Source organism: Ctenopharyngodon idella, chromosome 14 (assembly GCF_019924925.1).
Source record: "Ctenopharyngodon idella isolate HZGC_01 chromosome 14, HZGC01, whole genome shotgun sequence".
Lineage (NCBI taxonomy): Eukaryota > Metazoa > Chordata > Actinopteri > Cypriniformes > Xenocyprididae > Ctenopharyngodon > Ctenopharyngodon idella.
This window is the reverse complement of record NC_067233.1, coordinates 26,087,501-26,111,163: the sequence shown is the minus strand read 5'-3', so window position 1 is coordinate 26,111,163 and position 23,663 is coordinate 26,087,501. Positions and strand designations below refer to the sequence as shown.

General features: G+C 37.6%; 1 protein-coding gene across 4 annotated transcripts in view; it reads right to left on the bottom strand.

Moving 5' to 3' along the window:
* Positions 1-23,663, bottom strand: part of LOC127494528 (gamma-aminobutyric acid receptor subunit alpha-2) — an 86,868-nt gene that overhangs the window by 20,264 nt on the left and 42,941 nt on the right. For all 4 annotated transcript variants that reach the window (XM_051860487.1, XM_051860485.1, XM_051860486.1 and 1 more), the window contains 3 exons: positions 20,776-20,858; positions 20,507-20,650; positions 7,489-7,641 (listed from right to left, as the gene is read on the bottom strand). In XM_051860487.1, the coding sequence (XP_051716447.1) occupies positions 7,489-7,641; positions 20,507-20,650; positions 20,776-20,858 (380 nt within the window). The remainder of the gene's footprint in view (positions 1-7,488; positions 7,642-20,506; positions 20,651-20,775; positions 20,859-23,663) is intronic.

Sequence of the window (23,663 nt, the reverse complement as noted above, 5' to 3'; positions counted from 1 at the left end):
TGCATCAGTCATAACCTAAAAAAGACACCACACTGAAAGTGATGAGTGAAAGAGGTCAGTAACCGCACACAATGGATGCTTTTTTAAATGGCCATCTTAAAGGGTTAGTTCACCCAAAAATGAAAATTCTGTCATTAATTACTCACCCTCATGTCATTACAAACCTGTAAGACCTTTGTTCATCTTCGGAACACAAATTAAGATATTTCTGATGAAATCTGAGAGGTTTCTGATCTCCCTATACACAGCAATGTCATAACAAATTTCAAGGCCCAGAAAGGTGGTAAATACATTGTTAAAGGGGACCTATTATGCAAAATTCACTTTTATAAGGTGTTTGAACACAGATGTGTGTCCACAGTGTGTGTAAACAACCAGCCTATAATGGTAAAAATCCACCCAATACTTTTTTTATAACCCCCTTTTATCATTTTCAATCTCTCAGAACACGCTGTTTGATATTTCCCCCTACTCCTACGTAAGAGTAGGGAAACCCCGCCCATGACTGGTGACGATCTGCCCTGTTAGCATAGATACCGCACTGAGTGAGAAGTACAGAGTCCGCCATTTCTGTTTACTCGCTGTATCAGCTAGAGATATACAATGTCTGTGCCAGAAAAACATTACAAAGGTTCTGTTGTTGGATGTACCAACGAACATATGAGGCTCCATAGACTACCGCCATCTGAGTCACTGAGGACACCGTGGTTGAAGTTATTACTCAAGGATGGATCAGCACAAACTGTTCGTGATCCTCTCCTTATTAAGCACCCCCGAAAAGACTGTATATATTTGTTTACTGTTAACGAGTGTTTTTTGTGTATGTTGATGATAATGCAAGGGAGAGAGAGAGTTTATAGATAAAAGACTTTAATGTGCACTTCTGTTCTATCTCCATGCAACGTTATATATTCTCTGGCTCTGTAGGCATAATTTTTTAGACTCTGGTTTGAACTGAACACCGCTTAGGAGAGTTTCTGACATTATTAGTGCGTGAGATTGTTCTGTCACCGGAGCTCAGAAAAGATCCGCCCTCTTAGGCCGGGAGCAGCAGCTCATTTGCATTTAAAGGGACACACACTAAAACGGTGTGTTTTTGCTCAACTCCAAAAGTGGCAATTTTAACACGTTATAAAAAATTATCTGTGGGGTATTTTGAGCTAAAACTTCACATACACACTATGGGGAAATCAGAGACTTATTTTACATCTCTTAAAAAGGGGCATAATAGGTCCCCTTTAAAATACTCCATGTGACTACAGTGGTTCAACCTCAAAGTTATGAAGCGACGATTTCTTCCCTTCCCTGTCAGTCTCCTATGCTGTTCATGTATTAAACACAGCAAAGAGAAGAAATTGTTCAATAAAGTCGTTATTTTTGTTTTGTTTTTGCACACAAAAATATTCTCGTTGCTTCATAACATTACATTTGAACCACTGTAGTCACGTGGACTAATTTAACGAAGTCTTTACTACCTTTCTGGGCCTTGAAATTTGTTATGACATTGCTGTGTATAGGGAGATCAAAAACCTCTCGGATTTCATCAAAAATATCTTAATTTGTGTTCCAAAGATGAACAAAGGTCTTGAACGACATGAGGGTGAGTAATTAATGACAGAAATTACATTTTTGGGTGAACTAACCCTTTAAATGATATCCCAAATCATAGGAAGTGTATTTGCTCAATATGCAAACAGCATATGGAACAGGTTTACACAGGAAGTGGAGAGATATTTACCCATTAGTCATTGTGTACCATCTCATTTGTCCTTCTACTCAAAGTATGGCTAGAATAAATGGTTACTATATAAGTGTACTAGTTTAAACTGTCCCAGTTATGTGATTATAATTTCATAAATAATAAAATAATATTTATATAATAAAATTTGACATTTTTGTCATTTGTTTATATAAAACATCACAACAGTCACTTAATGTAGGGTTTAAGTAAATAAATAAATAGTTACTAGGCAAGTGTACTAGTTTAAAGTGCAACAGTTATGTGATTATAATTTTAATAAATAAAAAGACATGCTGTAAATTAACCAATTTTTGTATCTACTATCGCAAAAAACCATTAATCACTAAATGTAGGAGAATAAATAAATAAATATTTAACTACATAAATAAATGTGTACTCATTTAAAGTGGAATATATATGGAAGTATGTTAGATTATAATTTATTTAATACTGAGTATATTATGCAGGTGTATAGGGAGCAGTAGAGAAGCGCAGAGACCTTGATTGCCTGGGTAGCAGGTGATTTGCTTGCTGAAGTGTTCAAATGTTTAATCATGTCATTCGTAGAGACGCTGTCAGACACTAGACTGCAGGATGGAAAAGTATCAGTTATGGCATGGAGAGAAATGTAATCGAACAAACTTTCAGCACTTCAAGGAGATGAAGGGAACTCCATCATGCCTGCAATGACTTCAAATGCTTCTGTTGTCACTTTTAAAAAAGCAAAGCACCATCTGAAAAACCATCATCCTAAATTTTTGTTATAAAATGGCATGGTGACCAGCAGAATGGCTGAATTCTGTGTAATTATTTTTCAGTTTCCATCAAGTATCATTATCGACTGAGCTGCAAATAAACCCAGCTGATACCATTCAGAGGCATCATACACAGACCAGTCACGTTCTACTCCGCAGTAAAGTTAAGATGCTTTCATTTCCTTATTTAAATGAACAGTTTTCTTATTTAAAGGAATTATCAAGCAATAAAATGAACATTCTATTAAATTTACTCACACATGTCGCTCCAAACCGTTTGACTTTTTTCTTTTGCGGAGCACAAAAGTAGATGTTTGGCAGAACGGCTGTATATTTCCATTCAACAAAAGTGAATGTGTATGGATGTGCTTTCAATCTCCAAAAAAGAACAAATTACCACTGAATTAGTCCACTGACTCATGCACTATATTCCTAGTCTTCTGAAGTCATATGATAGCTGTGTGTGAGGAACGGACTGAAATTTAAGTAATTTATTCAACAAAAAATCTTGTCTTCCATCATTTTCACATCCGTTTATTCAAACTTGCCACATTGCAATCATTCACAATATGTGAAAACCCAAGGCATCTGGCACCACTGTCATCAAACCTGGCGCAATGCATTTTCAGCACACCATATTTGAGCTGAACGTGTTTGAAGATTCGAGAGTTGTCGCCGATGGCAAGATTTCCCACAAACAATGCAATTTTGGCGTGTTCCTCACACAAAGCTATTGCATCACATCAGAAGACTAGAGAATATAACGCGTGAGTCATACGGACTACTTTTATGGGGCTTTTTTTGTTGTTTTTGGAGCTCGAAAGCCCCAGTCCCCATTATGAAAAGCACTTTGGGCATTCAGCAATGTAACTGCCTTTGTGTTCCATGGAAGAAAGAAACTCTTCTGGGTTTGCAACAACATGAGGGTGAGCAAATGATAGCATTTTCATTTTCGGTTGGACTAATCCTTTAATACTTTAGTAATGCAACAACTGAAAAACACATGACCGCGCAGTGTACATACAAGCATCATAATAAAGTATACATTAGATAACACTCCGGAGCTATTTAGCCTGGAGCAAGTTTTCAATTATGCAGCTCTCGAGCCGCCTTCACGCACATCTGAGCTCCATTTTAATGCCATTCTCTCTATTTCAACTTTAATATCTCAACACATAATAAAACTCTAATCAGCTATCCACGACATGGTAAAAAATCATGTGATGTTCTACAATTAACGAGTGGCATTAATATACTGACTTTCTTAGGGTTATTATTTGGGAATACAAGACCTCTTTTGGGAACGCTAGCTCTGAAAATTTGCCTTATGGCGGGTTGTTTAAAAGGCTCGTATAATAGACGGATACAGCGAGAAAGATAAGAGACAGAAAGAGAGGCCGGGACAGCTGAAGAACTGCCAGAAAGACTCCAAGGAGAGAGAGAGACACCGACGGCAGAATAAAGACAAAGACAAAACGAGAGACAGACGGTAGGAGCAGAAAGACATCTGAACCTATGCCAGGAGGGCTCATCTCCTCAACGTTACCTGCTTAGCAACACAGAGCTCAGGGAATCTCCACAGTAACCAAATTGTTCCGTACCTGAGCTCCATAAATCCTCACAGAAACGATTTACTCGGCTTTCGCGTCTCTAATCTGGGGCAGAGGACTCTGGAGCCAGGGGCTCCCAGGGCTCCTTGTGAATTTTATGGCTTGAAGGTCAATCCAACTTCTTCAGCTATAGTAGTGTTTCTCAGCCCTGATCCTATAGTACACCGACAATGCACATTTTGTTGCAATGTTTTCAATACTTAAAGGGTTAGTTCACCCAAAAATGAAAATGTTTTCATTTAAAATTAATTTTCATTTATTACTCACCCTCATGCCGTTCCACACCCGTAAGACCTTAGTTAATCTTCGGAACGCAAATTGAGATATTTTTGTTTAAATCCGATGGCTCCGTGAGGCCTACATAGGGAGCAATGACATTTCCTCTCTCAAGATCCATAAAGGTACTAAAAACATATATAAATCAGTTCATGTGAGTACAGTGGTTCAATATTAATATTATAAAGCGACGAGAATATTTTTGGTACACCAAAAAAACAAAATAATGACTTATATAGTGATGGCCGATTTCAAAACACTGCTTCAGGAAGATTCGGAGCATAATGAATCAGCGTGTCGAATCCGCAGTTCGGAGCGCCAAAGTCACGTGATTTCAGCAGTTTAGCGGTTTGACACGCGATCCGAATCATGATTCGATACGCTGATTCATAACGCTCCGAATCTTCGTGAAGCAGTGTTTTGAAATCGGCCATCACTAAATAAGTCGTTATTTTGTTTTTTTTTGGCACACCAAAAATATTCTCATCGCTTTATAATATTAATATTGAACCACTGTACTCACATGAACTGATTTAAATATGTTTTTAGTACCTTTATGGATCTTGAGAGAGGAAATGTCATTGCTCCCTATGTAGGCCTCACGGAGCCATCGGATTTAAACAAAAATGTCTTAATTTGTGTTCTGAAGATCAACGAAGGTCTTACGGGTGTAAAACGGCACGAGGGTGAGTAATTAATGACAGAATTTTCATTTTTGGGTGAACTAACCCTTTAAAATAACCAATTTAGGTCATAGAGACTCTACTAATGAACTACAATCAGGTGTACTGGTTTATTGGAAAACATGCTCCAGTTTCTAGCACCAAAAAGTCACACTTTCGTATTTCATGACCATGGCCTGTACCCACCATTAGTATTTTTCCATTGGTGTATAAAGAAAGTCAGAAATAATTGGCTAATAAAAACTGTACATTGGTGCTGCAAAGATATCAGACAATGCCAAGATAACTGACTTTCTCATCTGAGCTGATCATATATAAAGTCTGCAGTGACGGCGCTACACCGGGGCTAGGGGGGGCTATAGCCCCGTCAGAAATTTGAATAGCCCCTGTTTAGCTCCTCCAAGCAGTTGAGATGGACCGTTTTTTGATATAGAAGACATGAGTGCAGGTAGGAAACCCTGTCTCTGAGGGGGCCAAAGACGGAGAAAAGAAAGAGCCAAGACATAAGGGAGAGCAGGAGTAGTTTGTTGTTGCTGTTAGCTGCTCCACAGGCGCAGCCACAGCCAGCACTAGCATAGCTATCGCGCCAACTGATTGAGCCAGTCACCAGTAGAAGAACCAAGATGCCCTCTTCGACGCCAGTAACCTCCGCGTCATGTGAGCGTAGTTTCCTAAGGGGCCTGTTCACACAGAACGCGATTTTCCATTCCAATGCGCTACTTTTCTATGTAAACGTGCTAGATGGACGTGCAAAACCGCTGCGCTCGCGTCTTGCGTCTTTTGCAGCGTCTCGCGCATGACATGTCGTTCTAAAAACGCGCCGCTCAAATTAAAATCAGTTCAACTTTTAAAAAACGCATTTTTTACCCATATTCCACTGGCCGCTTACCCATATTTGCTTTTCAAAGCAAAAACGCATTCAGCTGGCTAAAAATGCTTTGGTGGACACACGGCCTAAGATTGTGATGTGGTGTTCATTTAATGTTTAATTTAAGTGTAAAGTCTGATTATGCATACATATGTATTGTGTTGTTAATATAATTTAAAGCCACACTTCTGTTGAATGTGGTGTGTACCATAGCTTTTATTAAAAAAAAAAAAAAAAAAAAAACGACATGAACATCGATTATTTTCTTAGCACCTCCACATATTGGTCTAGCCCCCCTTTAGCACCGCTAGAGAAAAAATTTTGGCACCGTGCATGAAAGTCTGGGGCCATGTTTACAGCTGGTATTAAGATGCGTTTTGGTCGATCACAAGTAGATGCGGCAGACACATTCCCGTTTACACCTAATGTTTTAATCCATCTCTTTTGCCCACTTTCAACCTGATTTCTTCAAGGATCTTTCAATCTAATGCACCCAATTTACATATGAACGCTCCCAGAGACGATGGAAAAACAAATGGAAAGCAGCTTTAGTTTCTGCTCTGATAGCCGCAAGACCACGCCCAATGCTGTGAGTACGTGTTAGAAATCAGGAAAGGTGAGAGAACATTGTGCTTGATCTGGGTCTGGGTCTTCAGGCGACACAGTTTAAATTCTGTCTGGCTAGCGCGCTTCCCATAATTCTTACGCATTAGGTCAGTAGGCGGAGAGTAGGCGGTCTTCTGTGGCTGTTCGAATGCATTTGACCACATGAGCGTTTGCACTATGAAAGCAATCCGGTCGAACGCATTTTCAACTACCTCTGGAAGTGTCGAAAGTAGATACCTGTATTTAGCATCGTCCACTTGTGATCTGATCGACCAAAGCACATCTTAATATAAGGTGTAAACAGGGACTGGGATTCAAAGTGTGGGATTCACAGAAACATTTGTTGATTTTTTTTTTATTTTATTCTAGAAAAGTAAAATGATTTTTTATACACTTTCTAAAGATAGTTAAAACTTCACTTCAATTTTCCCCTGAATGGGTAACTATGCCAAATGGGATTTTTCAATATATACATACAGTACATCTATCGCTAGAACTGAAAATCTAGATTCAACCTCCGCCATGCTGATTTTAATCTAAAATCAAACCTTCATTCAGGTCAGTGTGACCTTAGTCCTCCATTAATCTGTCACAGTAAATTAATTTATGCATATTTTCTGCATCAGTTTGGTTGGAGGCCAACAGTACGTCATAAAATCCTGCAGAAGTCAGAATGTCAGTTTGGCAACAGCGACTGTGTGGAAAGTTTTTAACTGCTGTAATCAAGCATTTTATTTAAACCTCAATATATTACATGATAAACACACTCAAAATGATGGTCTCCAATCATTACATTCCATTTATGATACTAAAAGTAAAACTAACTGTAGCTATAAAATTCTATTATAGTGTCATATGTAGTAGCGTCCAAAGTTTGAAATATTCCAAAAGCCCAGATCAATCTGAAGTTTGTAAATAAGTTTGAGATTCACTCAGAGATTAAACTCACCAAATACAGTTCGGGCTGGAACAGACTCTCGGTTCAGCCAGAAGGACACTTGGGAGAGGATGACGGTCATGATGCACGGCAAGTACGTCTGAATCACAAAATAACCGATCTTCCTCTTCAGATGGAAGTGGGCTGTCATCACAGTGTACTCACCTGTGGGAAAGTCCAAAATAAGATAAAAATTGGCTTTGTTGAGTAAATAAAAAACAAGAGTATCTACCAGATTCTCAACATAATATAGATGTGAGCGATTCAAATCAGACATACAAGTGGTTACTTGAAAAATCTCAGTTACTGACACATGACTTTTATTTCAGTGGAAAATTCATCCATTGACTGTTTATCTGGGAAACAAGAAGTTTTTCTATAAATATAATTTACATGCAATTAAGTTTAAAAAGTTATCGTCCTCCTAAATAGCTTTGACATAGTTAACTACTTTTGCAAAAGGATTGACTATTGTTTAACTTTTTTTTTTTTACTTTAAATTGTGGTTTGGAAAGTGAAAGTGAAAGTGACGTGAAGGTCAAGTATGGTACCCCATACTCGGAATTTGTCCTCTGCATTTGACCCATCCAAGCTAGTGCATACTCATTATGAGTAGTGAGTAGTGAACACACACACACCCCCGGAGCAGTGGGCAGACATTTTTGCTGTGGCACCCTGGGAGTGATTGGGGGTTAGGTGCCTTGCTCAAGGGCACCTCAGTCGTTTCCTGCTGGTATTAAGAATCGAACCCACAACCTTCAGGTTACCAGTCTGACTCTCAGCAAGGGTTAAAAAAATCTAAGGTTACACTTTCGATAGATATTCTATTAACTATGTGTAACTCTGCAACTACATGTTAACCAACTCTCATTAGAGTATTAGTGATGTTAGCAGATATTAAGCAGATGGTCTACTAATACTCTAATGACTGCTAGTTGACATGTAGTTGCAAAGTTATTTATAAACCCGATTCCAAAAAAGTTGGGACACTGTACAAATTGTGAATAAAAAAGGAATGCAATAATTTACAAATCTCATAAACTTATATTTTATTCACAATAGAATATAGATAACATATCAAATGTTGAAAGTGAGACATTTTGAAATGTCATGCCAAATATTGGCTCATTTTGGATTTCATGAGAGCTAAACATTCCAAAAAAGTTGGGACAGGTAGAAATAAGAGGCCAGAAAAGTTAAATGTACATATAAGGAACAGCTGGAGGACCAGTTTGCAACTTATTAGGTCAATTGGCAACATGATTGGGTATAAAAAGAGCCTTTCAGAGTGGCAGTGTCTCTCAGAAGTCAAGATGGGCAGAGGATCACCAATTCCCCCAATGCTGCGGCAAAAAATAGTGGAGTAATATCAGAAAGGAGTTTCTCAGAGAAAAATTGCAAAGAGTTTGAAGTTATCATCATCTACAGTGCATAATATCATCCAAAGATTCAGAGAATCTGGAACAATCTCTGTGCATAAGGGTCAAGGCCAGAAAATCATACTGGATGCCCGTGATCTTCGGGCCCTTAGACAGCACTGCATCACATACAGGGATGCTACTGTAATGGAAATCACAACATGGGCTCAGGAATACTTCCAGAAAACATTGTCGGTGAACATAATCCACCGTGCCATTCGCCGTTGCCGGCTAAAACTCTATAGCTAAAAATCTCCTCTATTTATAAAAAAGAAGCCATGTCTAAACATGATCCAGAAGTGCAGGCATTTTCTCTGGGCCAAGGCTCATTCAAAATGGACTGTGGCAAAGTGGAAAACTGTTCTGTGGTCAGACGAATCAAAATTTGAAGTTCTTTTTGGAAAACTGGGACGCCATGTCATCCGGACTAAAGAGGACAAAGACAACCCAAGTTGTTATCAGCGCTCAGTTCAGAAGCCTGCATCTCTGATGGTATGGGGTTGCATGAGTGCGTGTGGCATGGGCAGCTTACACATCTGGAAAGGCACCATCAATGCTGAAAGGTATATCCAAGTTCTAGAACAACATATGCTCCCATCCAGACGTCGTCTCTTTCAGGGAAGACCTTGCATTTTCCAACATGACAATGCCAGACCACATACTGCATCAATTACAACATCATGGCTGCGTAGAAGAAGGATCCGGGTACTGAAATGGCCAGCCTGCAGTCCAGATCTTTCCCCCATAGAAAACATTTGGCGCATCATAAAGAGGAAGATGTGACAAAGAAGACCTAAGACAGTTGAGCAACTAGAAGCCTGTATTAGACAAGAATGGGACAACATTCCTATTCCTAAACTTGAGCAACTTGTCTCCTCAGTCCCCAGATGTTTGCAGACTGTTATAAAAAGAAGAGGGGATGCCACACAGTGGTAAACATGGCCTTGTCCCAACTTTTTTGAGATGTGTTGATGCCATGAAATTTAAAATCAACTTATTTTTCCCTTAAAATGATACATTTTCTCAGTTTAAACATTTGATATGTCATCTATGTTGTATTCTGAATAAAATATTGAAATTGAAACTTCCACATCATTGCATTCCTTTTTTATTCACAATTTGTACAGTGTCCCAACTTTTTTGGAATCGGGTTTGTATAATTAGTAGAAGGTCTAAAGTGGACTATCAACATAAAGTGTTACCAATTCTAATTTTGGATCCTGATGGGAAATCATACGTAAAATGGGGCCAGGTGAAGAAGCGGCACTCTGTAAATAGAACATCAAAGAACAAATTATGAAACACATATTACGACTGAGAATATTCTGAAAGCACTGATGTCACAAAGCAGGAGAGGGAAAGATGAATGTAATTATAAGCCGGAAGCTCTTTGAGGGAAGCCACAATTACACCTCATCTCATGAAGACCCGGATGAAAAGATCAGGTCAGTCTGAACCGACTTGTAACAGTTTGTTACCAATCAAAATGACAAAGACAGAAAATCTCCTCGACATCATCATGAGGTTTTTAACCTCATTATCACAGAGCATTATTCCAACCGCTCACAGAGACACAGAAATTGAGAATCCCTGCCGGCAAAAGGCCCACGCGACAGAGAAAGATAGGGACGGCATAATCGAAGGATGGAGGAAGACATTGGTTGCCCATGGCAACAGAAGAGAGAAATCTATCTGGTGCCTTTGGATGTTGGTGGAGGATGCCGTGCTGGTGCCATTTGGCAGAGGGGGGGATCTCCTCATCCTTTTAGCAGAGGAAGCACTGACGGATTTTAGCCAGGTCTAATCCTGTAAATCCCACTCTTTCCTTCCCCTGTTCAAGTGCACACGGCACCCTGTCAGGGACGTTTCCTCCTTTCACGAGCACCGGTTAGCTCAGCACAGATGAGGATGAGCAACGTCTGCTTTAATTTAATTAACAGCAGTCCACTAGAAAAACAGCATGATGAAATGTAAATGTGCATAGAATGAGAGTTCAGGCACGCATGTGTGTGTAAGAGAGAATGTGTCTCTACTGAATAAAAAGAGAAATAAGACTGTCTTTACTGTGGAGAAAGACAACAGATCTCTTTCAGGATTTTAAAGCATCATAATGTTTGTTAACTGAAATAAAGATGAAATTAAATAAAATATAAATATTAGATTAAAAAAAAAATGAGTTTAAGTTGAAGTACTAAAATTAACTGGAAATAAAAACTAAAACTTAAATAAAAATAAATTAAACCAAAAACTAAACATTATATATATATATATATATATATATATATATATATATATATATATATATATATATATATATATTAATTAATAAAAAAAAAATGACAAAAGCTAAAATGATAAAATGATAAAAATATATAAAAATATTAGAAAACTTTAAATGAAAATTAGAAATGTTGTCTTGGCTACTAACTGAAATAAATTGAAAACTAAAACTAAAATCTACATAAAAATAAATGAAACCTATATAGTAATATATATATATATATATATATATATATATATATATATATAAATACATTTAAACAAAATTACACTAAAATTAAATTAAAAACTGAAAATATAAAAATAAAAGCAAATTCAAAGTATTAATAAAAAATATAATAATATATAAATAATACTAAAATAACATTCTGGCAAGGAGATGACAATCCCAGAATGCACTGCAACAAACCCACTGTTTTTTTCTGAGATAGTGAATGGGTTGAGAGAAATGTTAAATATGTTTCATTCAGTAAAAATATGTGTAAATATGATAAAAAAAAATGATAAAATATGTCAGTCTGATTGAAACTGCACTATTTGTACTACACTGTAAAAAATCAAAAGTTGAGAAAACTTAAAAGTTTATGGCAACCACCTGTAGGAGATTTTAGAGATTTCTCAATTTTTGATTTTTTACAGTGTAGTACAAATAGTACAGTTGAATAGTGAATTGAACTTGTTATACAACAACAAGTTGAGAAAACTCAAAAATCTCCTCCAGCTGGTTGCCTTAAACTTAAGTTTTCTCAACTTTATTTTATTTTTATTTATTATTATTATTATTTTTTTTTTTTTTTTTACAGTGTATATGCATTATGTATATTAATGTGTGTTGTTAGCTTAGCAACATGCTAATGTCAATATCTATTGGAACCAATTGTGAATTCAGATAAGTAGCACAATTTTGGTTAGCCTGTGTAGAGTTCCAAATGCAGCCTAGCTAAAATAGTGGACAGCAAGACAGCTCACACTAAGTTTTGGAACAGAGCTAACGTGTGTGTGTGTGTGTGTGTGTGTGTGTGTGTGTGTGTGTGTGTGTGTGTGTTTGTGTGTGCGTTTGTCAGTGGGCACTCTGCCGCTGTCTGTGCACCGTGAAGATGTTAATTAAAGCGTGAAGATGATGATCGGTCACAGGAGGTCACAGGAGATGCCGTGATTCTCTCTGGAAAGCAGAGATTCCAGAACACACACTGGCTCGGTTCCAAACCCTACAGTGAACTGCTGTGCTGTCTACTATCTACACAAGCAGCGGCCTTATAAAACAGCATCATAATCGAAATCAAACCCCAAGAGTGGCTGAACTAAACTGCTCTACAAATACAGCAAGTCCATTAATGCTCACCCAGGCATGCCACACAAATAGAGTGAAGATGAATAGAATAGAATAGAATAGAATAGATAGAATAGGGAGTGTGCATGATGTCTAATGTTGTCTAGATAGACTGCTCCCTGGGGTTTAGAACGGAGCTTATATATTACAGCAACACTACACTTGACACAAAGATTCTCATTAAGGAGCCTGACCTCACCCTGACCTGGAGACCGATGCAGGTAATAACAAGAGAAAGACTATCGTTTTTTCACACATCATTTAATGAAGACAAAGAAATAGCCCTCTGAGACACAACTATATTTCGGGTCTTCTGAAAGAGGCGTGACACAGCAATAAAACTTCATTTTAACACACAAACGGCCTTCAGCCTAGCACAATGTAATCTTTTGAAAAGCCTCTTACACAAATATACACAAACTGCATTTAATGAATTAGACACGACTGCAAAATGACAGTGGGGTTAGAAAAATAATCCAATAATATTTGTTTTATTACTTCACTGAAATATATTTTCTTGTTTTAAGCATAAACTCACTTAATTTAGATATTTTTATTTTTCAAAAGGTCATTGTGTTTCTCAAGTAAATTCATCTTGATTTTTAGAATATTTAGATATTCGCACTGGAAAACAAGACAAAAATACTGAGTGTGAAAAAGGCAAATGATTGTGGTATCAACTATTTCAGATTCTATTACCATTAAACGTCACATTAACCCTCTGGAGTCGGCAGACCACAAACTTGATTTTTTTCAAAAACACAAACTTGTACATGCTGCTCACATATTATTGTAGCACAGTTTGTGCTGAATACAGTGTAACTAGACTGAAAAGTTTGTAACAAACGTTGATGCATAAAGTTTGAAAGTTTTATAAGCTTTAAATTTAGTAAAGTGGAAAGAGAAAGACATTGCTAGCATGAATTAACATGTTTTAACACATTGCTAGCTTGAATTAACATAATTTAGCACATTGCTAACATGAATTTGCATGTTGGTAGCATGTTTTAACATGTTGATAGCATTAATTGTCAAGCGGCTAGAATGTTTTAGCACGTTGCTAGCATTTTTTTAGCACATTTCTAGCATGTTTCTAGCATGTTTTATCACATTGCTAACAAATTAACATGTTGTTAGCATGTTTTAGCATATTGCTAGCATGATTTAACACTGGTAGCATGAATTATCATGATAACATGGATTAGCATGTTTTGCTAACATGCTTTTAAGGGCATTACTAGCATATTTCAACATGCTGATAAGATTAATTATCAGCGGCGTTGCTAGCATGTTTTACAACATTGGTAGCATGAATTAACATGTTGCTAGCATGTTTTAGCATGCTGTCCTTGGATAGTCATTAAGCTTTGCTAGTGATAGACAGCTTAACTACTCCCTTGACACCCTTTGTAATTTTGATCATCCGTTTAATGAAAATCGGAAGTCGGATCAGTTAGAAAAGATATAGTACTACAAGTCAGAACAGTCTGAGACAAGTTTGGTGGTTGTAGCTTGAAAGCCCTGAGATACTGTTTAAAATTTAGTCTCAGAAGAAGAATAAGCTTAAATAGTAGATCATTAGCCATTAAAACGTTATAAGTAATGAAATAAGCACAAGTGTAAGGGTGCCAAAACAACTCCAGTGCCACAATAACACCTTATACTTTTAGAAAAAAGGTCCAATGGGGTGAAAAAGGTTCTATAATAAGGAGAAATGTCTTAAATGATTGCATAATACTTTCATGTTTAACAGGTTATTTAAAATGTTTTCTAGTGATAAAGTATGTTTACCTTGTTTAGCTGACAGAACTCTTTAAGGTTCTATATAGAACCTCTTCTTCTAAGAGTGTGGACTCCACTTAAAACAAAATGAATTGTGGTTGGTCACTTTTACATGGTTGTTTATCAAACAATCTCTTCATGGGTGCTTTTTGGCCAGAATAAGCTGCAATGAGGACTAGAATCAAATGTCTGGTTACGTCGACCTACGTACACATACACACACTGCAAATGATGACAGATCCGCACCACTAATTATCGCCCTCTCCCACCATAACCGTGATGCTGATCGCCATGGTGATGGCTGCCTGGGATCCAGATGTCTCAACTTCTAAGCACGATGTCAGTGACCGTGTGCCAACATCATTTGATCTTTCCTGTTCTCTCTCTATACGTCTCTCATTTTCCATCTTTTCGCAGGGGAAACCCGGCCTCTTTGATGAAGCTATCGTCATCAGGCATATTCGCCAGTAACGATCTCAAAAACATCAAGACGGACAGAAAAGGGGTGAACAGAATTGAGAGAGCGGTAATTTTGTGATTAAAGCAATAGTTCACCCAAAAATAAACAAGAGAAATCTGACATTTACTCACTCCCATGTTGTTCTAACCCCATACCAGGTTCTGTGGTGTTTTTGTGTCATTTTGTACATTTGTCTACATAAAGATTTAAAAGTACATTAGGGTGAATAAAATAATAACTGAATTATCGTTATTGGGTGAACTAGACCTTTAACAATTGCTGTGAATGGGGGAATCTGATGAAAGGTCATGTTTTATGACATTTTATCTCATTGGTAACAAATTAGCATGTTATTAGGAAGTTTTTTGTGTGTGTGTGTGTGTGTGTGTGTGTGTGTGTGTGTGCATATAATGAAGTCAATGGGGTCCAAAAATGTTAACCCTACTGACTTTTTAAATATCTTTTTTGTGTGTGCTTGTGTTTCACAGAAAAACTAAAGACACAGTTTTGGAATGACCATTTTCATTTAAGGATGTGCTGCATTGTGACATTATTTTCACGATAATTAAGCACATTTCCCCCTCATTATTCTCATTGCTGTAATGTGTCCGCACAATGTTTTTTTTTTTTTTTTTATGTGTGTAATTCTCATTATTCTCAATGGTGCTTCTCATTAGATTCTCATTAATGTAATACACAAAATCTTAATGGTCCTAAAAATAGGGTTCATGTTCTTTAAGCAAACTATTGTTTCAAATTTTTCTTTCTTGTGATTTTTTTGGGTGAAATATGACCAGGAAACAAGATTCACTCAATGTTGTACTGACTCTGAGTGTGTATCCACTGTTATCTTAAAGCCATTATCACAACACAGATAAGCCAGAATAACACATGGGCGTCACGCACCCCGACATTGTGTTTAATTGCTCACCTGACACTGCGCATCTCAACTACACTTGTTTTTTGTAAACACACCCCTTCATTGCATCATCAATCAATGCGAAAACACACACACACACAGATACACAAACCTGAAGTGGCTTTACTCTAAGTGGTTTCCGAGCCTGTGGCCTCAAGGAAGAAAGGTATTAAAAAATCCTTCAGATATTGCGGACACTCAAGTGTGCAAAATGTAGTGCACACTCAAGTGTGGCAGATGACCCAATTTCCCTCAGATGGCATGTTCACGCTGTTGTAATGAATGATTAATATCACGTCACATGATGGAGACTTACAAGAGCCCCAGGAGAAAAGGACCAAAGGCTCATGAATGTGTGTTTTAATGCACACGTGTGTGTTTGTGTGAGCATGCCGCCGGTACCGGTTTGAGTACATCCACTTACTATGGGTGATGTAAACAGCACTTAACAAATGGGTCTGAACAGAAGACACCAATCCAACAGGACATAGCACAGCAAAGCCATTGTTCAGACTTGGGTATTCTGTCTTAGAAAATTAAATGGAAACAATTAACAAGTGTATTTCAGCTTCAGAAAGGTTGATGATTCAATTAAGTTTACAATTCATTCCCGAGCAGCCTTACATAGAAGGTTCTGATATACTTACAGGAAAGTTCTTTTCTGTTCTTCACTCAGGGGCAAAACGATATTCGAAATAGCTTTGCAGCAAATACTGTTAGCGAACATCCTGATTGTTCAGAGCTGTGTTTAGATGACAGTGGTGAGAAAACAGCAGTTAAAGGGTTAGTTCACCCAAAAATGAAAATTCTGTCATTTATTACTCACCATCATGCCGTTCCACACCTGTAAGACCTTCGTTAATCTTCCGAACACAAATTAAGATATTTTTGTTTAAATCCGATGGCTCAGTGAGGCCTCCATAGCCAGCAATGACATTTCCTCTCTCAAGATCCATTAATGTACTAAAAACATATTTAAATCAGTTCATGTGAGTACAGTGGTTCAATATTAATATTATAAAGCGATGAGAATATTTTTGGTGCGCCAAAAAAACAAAATAACGACTTAGATAGTGATGGCCGATATCAAAACACTGTGTCAGGAAGCTTCGGAGCATTATGAATCAGCGTATCGAATCATGATTCGGATCACGTGTCAAACCGCCAAACTGCTGAAATCACGTGACTTTGGCGCTCCGAACCTCTGATTCGACACGCTGATTCATAATGCTCCGAAGCTTCCTGAAGCAGTGTTTTGAAATCGGCCATCACTAAATAATTCGTTATTTTGGTTTTTTTGGCGCACCAAAAATATTCTCGTCACTTTATAATATTAATATTGAACCACTGTACTCACATGAACTGATTTAAATATGTTTTTAGTACCTTTATGGATCTTGAGAGAGGAAATGTCATTGCTGACTATGGAGGCCTCACTGAGCCATCGGATTTCAACAAAAATATCTTAATTTGTGTTCCAAAAATTAACGAAGGTCTTATGGGTGTGGAACGGCATGAGGGTGAGTAATAAATGACAGAATTTTCTTTTTTGGGTGAACTAACCCTTTAAGAAAGAATATGATCATAGCGATATATTTGCCCCAGCCCTGCAATTCACCACTACAGCAAAGTCACGTCACGTTTATTTATAAAGCACTTGGTATGGTACGCTTGTGTCGTAAATATGACAAAGTGTCTTTTGAGTGTTGTTGTTGTTGTTGTACAGTCCCTCTGGTTTCTCTGTGTTCAACAGAAGTGGAATATCTTGTACGTGCTCTGGCCTCGGTCTCACCCCACATCGAAGATGTATTCGCTTTACTGAGCTACCAAATGCCAACACGCAAGAAATGTCACAGCAACCCAAAGATGTGCATGAGAGAGAGAGAGAAAGACAGTGAGAGTGAACCAGAGGAAGTGACAGACAAGGTTTGTTGAGTCTTGCCCAATGAACGTGTTAAAGCACATATAGCAGATGTAGCTGGACAGAACAAATGTGCGCTTGATAAACTATGATAGAATGAAGGACAAATCTGCTGTGACATCAGACAATCCTTAAAAATCATCCTCATAAATCCAATATGTCTGTTCAGTGTCTACGGCTTTCTTTTCAGGACAAACTTAACCAAAAATGTAACTTTTGTCATCATTTACTCACTGTCATGATGTTCCATTTGAATGACTTTGGAAGAATTAACCTTCTGACAGATAAATGATTGACAGGCTGGGAAGCCTTATTGCCATCCGCCATTTTGTCAGTCAAGTTTTGAAGTCTGTCAAGCTCAAGCAAATTGCTTTGACTATGGCAAAAAGGTGCTGTTATGGCACTTGTAAATCCAATACTAGGTAGAGTGGCTATTTAGTGGAGTTTAATTTGTTCTGGTCCTGAAATCAGCCAGTAATCTTAAAAAATGCAAGCCTTGGATTGGACTTGTCATTCTTTATGACACTGACCTTTGTTAATTTTACACTTCCGTGGTTCTGTGATGTTTTCCCCATTAAATAAAAAGACTATACAAATGAAACTTGTATGTTTGGACAGTTTTCATTAACAAGATCCAATTTTGGCGATTACATGCGAGTCTTATATGACAGTGAAAAATTCATCAGAAAAATTGAGCATGATATTTGGTCTATTTCCTCCATAAATTTCTATCTACTGTTAGAGTGAACATCTGTATACTGAATGCACACAGCTTTCATTCAAGATACTTGTGCTTCTGTTGATTTCATCTTATGTGTGAATTATTTGTTTTATTTTAAACGGAAGCATGCTGAATGGACTCTGGTGTGAATCTCCGGCTTTAATAGCTCTGATATGTAATATCATATGCCACATTTAACTAGTATTTTAAGAAAAACACACAAAAAAACATTATTTACCCATTTGCATCTGCAAAGTTACACATTTGTTCTGTGTTAATGTCAATGTTATAACATGTGAACTGTCTGACTTCTTAACACTTGGGTAGATTTCCTCTTGTATTTCACTGTTTTCTTATCTTCTACCGTTATATTTAGTTTCAACATAACAACCTGACAACAAAAGCTTGTGCTTTCAGATTTTTATGTGATGATGAACTGCATTTTAACTCTTTCCAGCCATTTTCTGGCTTCCCGTGTTTTCACTGTTATACAGTAGGGGGCGCTATTATCTCTCTTCTGAAAGAGTATAGAATCTCCGGATTAAAACACAGGAAAAAAAGAAGCAGAAACAAGCGATAAAAGCATTGCATATGCATGTTGTATTCTTTGAAATAAGCGTGCTTTTCTCAGATTTTTATTCAAAATTCAAAAACTTACCCACATTCAAGTGTTGATAAAAAAGAATGCATGAAGCTAGAATAATTTTTTTAAACAGCCCCTATTATGCTTTTTCAAACATTACCTTTCATGTAGTGTGTTATATAGCTGTTTGTGAATGTAAAAAGACTGCAAAGTTTTAAAGATCAAACTGCACGATAAATAAAGTCATTGTCTCCCAAAAGAAAGAATCAATTCTGAACTGCCGAAATGAGTCATCAGTAATTCCAGTCTTGCTTCCGTAACATTCATACGTAACAATAAAACAAATTTACATAATGCCCCACCTATGGTCTTCATTGGCTGCCCCAAGAACAACATCTACTTTGACCCACCCTCAAACACTGTAGCTGGTTCGTGTTGTATACATGTCGAGAAGACGCTGTTTTCTGCTCTGCAAAAGCAAATTCTCTTTGTAAACACTTCCAAAGGATGAGGATGTGAAGAGTCAGTGTTTAAAATTACCACAGCGATACAACAGCTGTATAACCTTTTGACGATTGTTTCTCAAATCTCCGCGAGGTCAACGTGGGATTTTCAAAATGCTTATCCACTAGAGATGGGTCAGAACCCACTTTATTTGGACCACCATGCTTCTCTGAATCACAACCTGTAAGTACGATTAATTATTGATGCATATATTTTCTACCAGCTGTTCAAAATTAGTAGTTTTGTGTTTCATATTGCGTAGGTCTCCGGCTAACTGGCTAACTTACATTATTATTATATCACATTATTATTTTATCACGTTATTATATTATATCACATTATTTGTGCTCGGATTGATATGGTAAAAACGACGCCATCGTTACTGTCTTTGCAGTGTGTACAATCGCTGAGCTTTAGGAAGCCTCCAGAGCTGAAGTTCAGTTATGGTATTTGGCGTTTCGTCTCCGACACGCGCTGTTAGACCAATCACAACAGACTGGGCCATTTTACTAATCAGAACAGAGCAGGTTCGCGTAAAGGAGGGATTTAAAGAGACTGAATCTTTGGACCGCTTTGGACGAGTCATTGTAGAGTCTTTGAGAAATGAGGTGATGTGCAATGTATATTATGAGAAAATGAAAGTGTTTTTTGACCTTTGAAGCATGTAAACCTGTTGTAGGAGACCTCCAGAACAAAATTAAGAACCTCTGATATAGCCTAATAGGGGCACTTGAAAAGCAGAGGCTTTGTTCTTTCTTTTGATATATTGCGTGTTCAGATATTCATACAGCAAAATATTCTGGGGGCCATGACAATTTTGAGAAAATTATCAAAAATGCTGGCAGTGGCTGGCAACTTTTTTAAAAAAGTGCTGGCGGGGAAAGAGTTAAGTAATTTATTCCAAAATCTTCATGTATGTCAGCGAGCCAGCTGACGCTATCATTTTGTTTAATGGACATAGATGGAGAACCCACCCTTGAAAGATATTGCTGTGATTACCTAACCACTGTCAGAAGATGAACTTGAACTTCTTGAAGAATCTCTGCTTTTTTTTCCATATAATGAAACCCTATTTTGACTAGTGAATCTCAGTCTCTAAGTTTCAAACTCACCAGTGCTGGATCTGATGGTTTCATTTCCCACAGTCTGTCCCAGTAGGTCATACTGGTTCAGTCTAGAGCTCTCTTCTTCTACCACCACAGAGTTGGATGCGTTCTTCGTCCAGGTGTACGTCACTTCTGTCGTTGTGTAAGCATCTGTAGGGATGATTTCAGTGGGGCCACAATTAAAACTTTGCAGATGACTGTTTGAAATTTTAAACCAATCAGTACAAGAAAGTCACTTCATGATGCTTTGGTGAACAAAACCAGCTGTTACTCACAGCTGCCAAATTTAAGCGGACAGGAGTGGAAGTCCATGGGGAAATCTTCAAGATGCATCGGACACTCAGCATGCACTGTCAACCTGTGATTTACATGCACAAACACAACAAAAAAGAGACATTTTATGCCATCATCATTACTATATATATGGCAAGGACAAATTGATGGATTAAAAGTGACAGTAAAGACATTTAGAATGTTATAAAAGATTTCTATTTCAAATAAACACTTTTGAACTTTCTATTCATCTAAGAATGCTGAAAAAAAATTTATTACGGTTTCCACAAATTTATTGAAGTAGAACTTTTAATGTGTTTTATAAGATAGTTTCTTTAGATTTTTACGTCAGTGAATAAATATGTCGATCTTCCTTCAGTGTTTGTCTGTCCTAATGGTCTGATGGGAGAATTTTTGCTAAGCATGCCAGAGGTTCGGGGTTCTAATCTGCCCCTGTATATATAAGATAGTAATCACTGATTGTATATCAAGAGCGGGGACTTGTTTCTTCGAATTTTGTTTTGCGATTTCACCAGAACGAATAGAGTGTCTAGAACAGCCTTAAAGCCATAGATTGGAGCATTCGTCTGTGTGAAGACTGTGAAGTGTGTGTACGAGCCCCCAGAGAACGGTGTTACCTTCCGCCACTGATAACAGTGGCAACAAACACTCAGCATGATTCAAAAACAACACATTCCAGAGCCAGATAGCCTTATTTAAAGGGATAGTTCACCCAAAAATAAACATGTTGTCATTATTTACTCACCCTCAAGTTGTTGTAAACCTGTATGTTTCTTTCTTCTGTTGAACACAAAAGAAGATATTTTGAATGTTGGTAATCAAACAGTTGATGATAGCCATTGACTTCCATAGTAGGAAAAAAATACTATGGAAGACAATGGCTACCATCAACTGTTTGATTACCAACATTCCTCAAATATCTTCTTTTGTGTTCAACAGAAGAAAGAAACTCTTACTAGTTTGGAACAACTTGAGGGTGAGTAAATGATGACAAAATTTTCATTTTTGGGTGAACTATCCCTTTAACACAAATGAACAAAATGAATACTCTGCTAGTCAACTAGAGATGCTTGCTTTATTAAATACATCCATGCCACGAGATGTTTTAAAAAGTGGAGGGGACTATATTGGCCCAGGCAAAAATTGGTGGGGACATTTCCAACCTGTCCTACCCGCAAATTATGCCTATATGCTTATCGCTCTCATACTTGTGAAACTAGTGTAATGACACGCTCTTTAGCAAATTTAATGGCCAAATAAAAAGAGCATTAAAATCACTGTGATATTCAAAATGCTGCTTAATTGTATATTCTCAATATTATTGTGATTATTCAATATATCGACCATCCTAATTACTGGTAGTCCTATACATGTAAGTTCTGGATATCCATTTTCACATAAATTTCTCCTCTTTCACTGCTTCCTTCTCTTTCTCAGTCTCTCTCAGTTGTCTCCTTTTTTCTTCCTGCGCTTCACGGCTGAGTCAGGCTCTCATTGATTTGGCAGCGGAGAGGAGCATTTGTGCTCACAGGAAGGGCTGGGAGCGAGAGAGCGAGAGAAAAAAGCAAGAGAAAATTGAGAGGGTACATGTTGGAGAGTGTTTGGCAGCGGTATCAGGATGAACAGAGGCGAGAGTCATTATGAAAGGCCGTGTTGTTTGGGGTTTGTGTACATGACACACGACAATATATCACGGCTTCTGCTCTTCCTGTTTCGTCTGCAGGTAATTAGGGAGATTGATGATCGTGTTTGGAGACTCTTGAATATGTCGATTATAATGAGAACTGTACTTTACTAAGAAGTCGTCACTGGTTATAACAAAATCGGCTCTTACAAAAAGTGAGTGTCACATTTCTGAAAAGAGATGAAACATCTTAATTAGTGGCTAAATCGATACAGCCGCCTGCATGAGGACTGTTATATTGTGGGAGTCAGTGAGGGATGAATTATCCTAATTCTCGGGAATACAAGGTGATTCAGGGATTTACATGAAGAATGACTCCATTAGCCACCCACAATATGAGCTAAATGGATCGCTTACCAAAAATATAAATTCTGATAACATTATGTGAGAATCAGATCAAATTAAAGACATTATTCACTGGAAAATTCACTGGAGGGCAAAATTTATTCAATTGGGGTGTGTTTCTTACAGAAAACGATCGTTTGACTTCAGAAAACTTGGATTATAGCTCAAAAGATCACATCTTGATAGGCCAGATCTGTTTTTTGACAGTGTGAACAGACAATATGACCAAAAATCTCATATTTTTTAATTCAATCTGATTGTCAGACTTAAAACTTTAGGCTAGACTCAAGCCCAATTTCACAGACAGGTCTTAGATTAAGCCAGGATTAGGCCTTAAATTAATTAGGACATTCAAGTAGCTTCTATAAACATGCCCTAGAAAAACAAAAAAATATTGGTGTGCATTGTGAGAGAAAAAAATTACAGTAACATACACTTATATTGCCAAAAGTATTGGGACACCCCTCCAAATCATTAAATGCAGGTGTTCCAATCACTTCCATGGCCACAGGTGTATAAAATCAAGCACGTAGGCATGCAGACTACTTCTACAAACATTTGTGAGAATGGGTCGCTTTCAGGAGCTCAGTGAATTCAAGTGTGGTAACGTGATAGGTTGCCACCTGTGCAATAAGTCCATTCGTGAAATTTCCTCACTACTAAATATTCCACGGTCAACTGTTAGTGTTATCATAACAAAGTGGAAGCAATTGGGAACAACAGCAACTCAGCCACGAAGTGGTAGGCCACGTAAAATCACAGAGCGGGGGTCAGCGCATGCTGAGGCGCACAGTGCCCAGAAGTCGCCAACTTTCTACAGACCTCCAAACTTCATGTGGC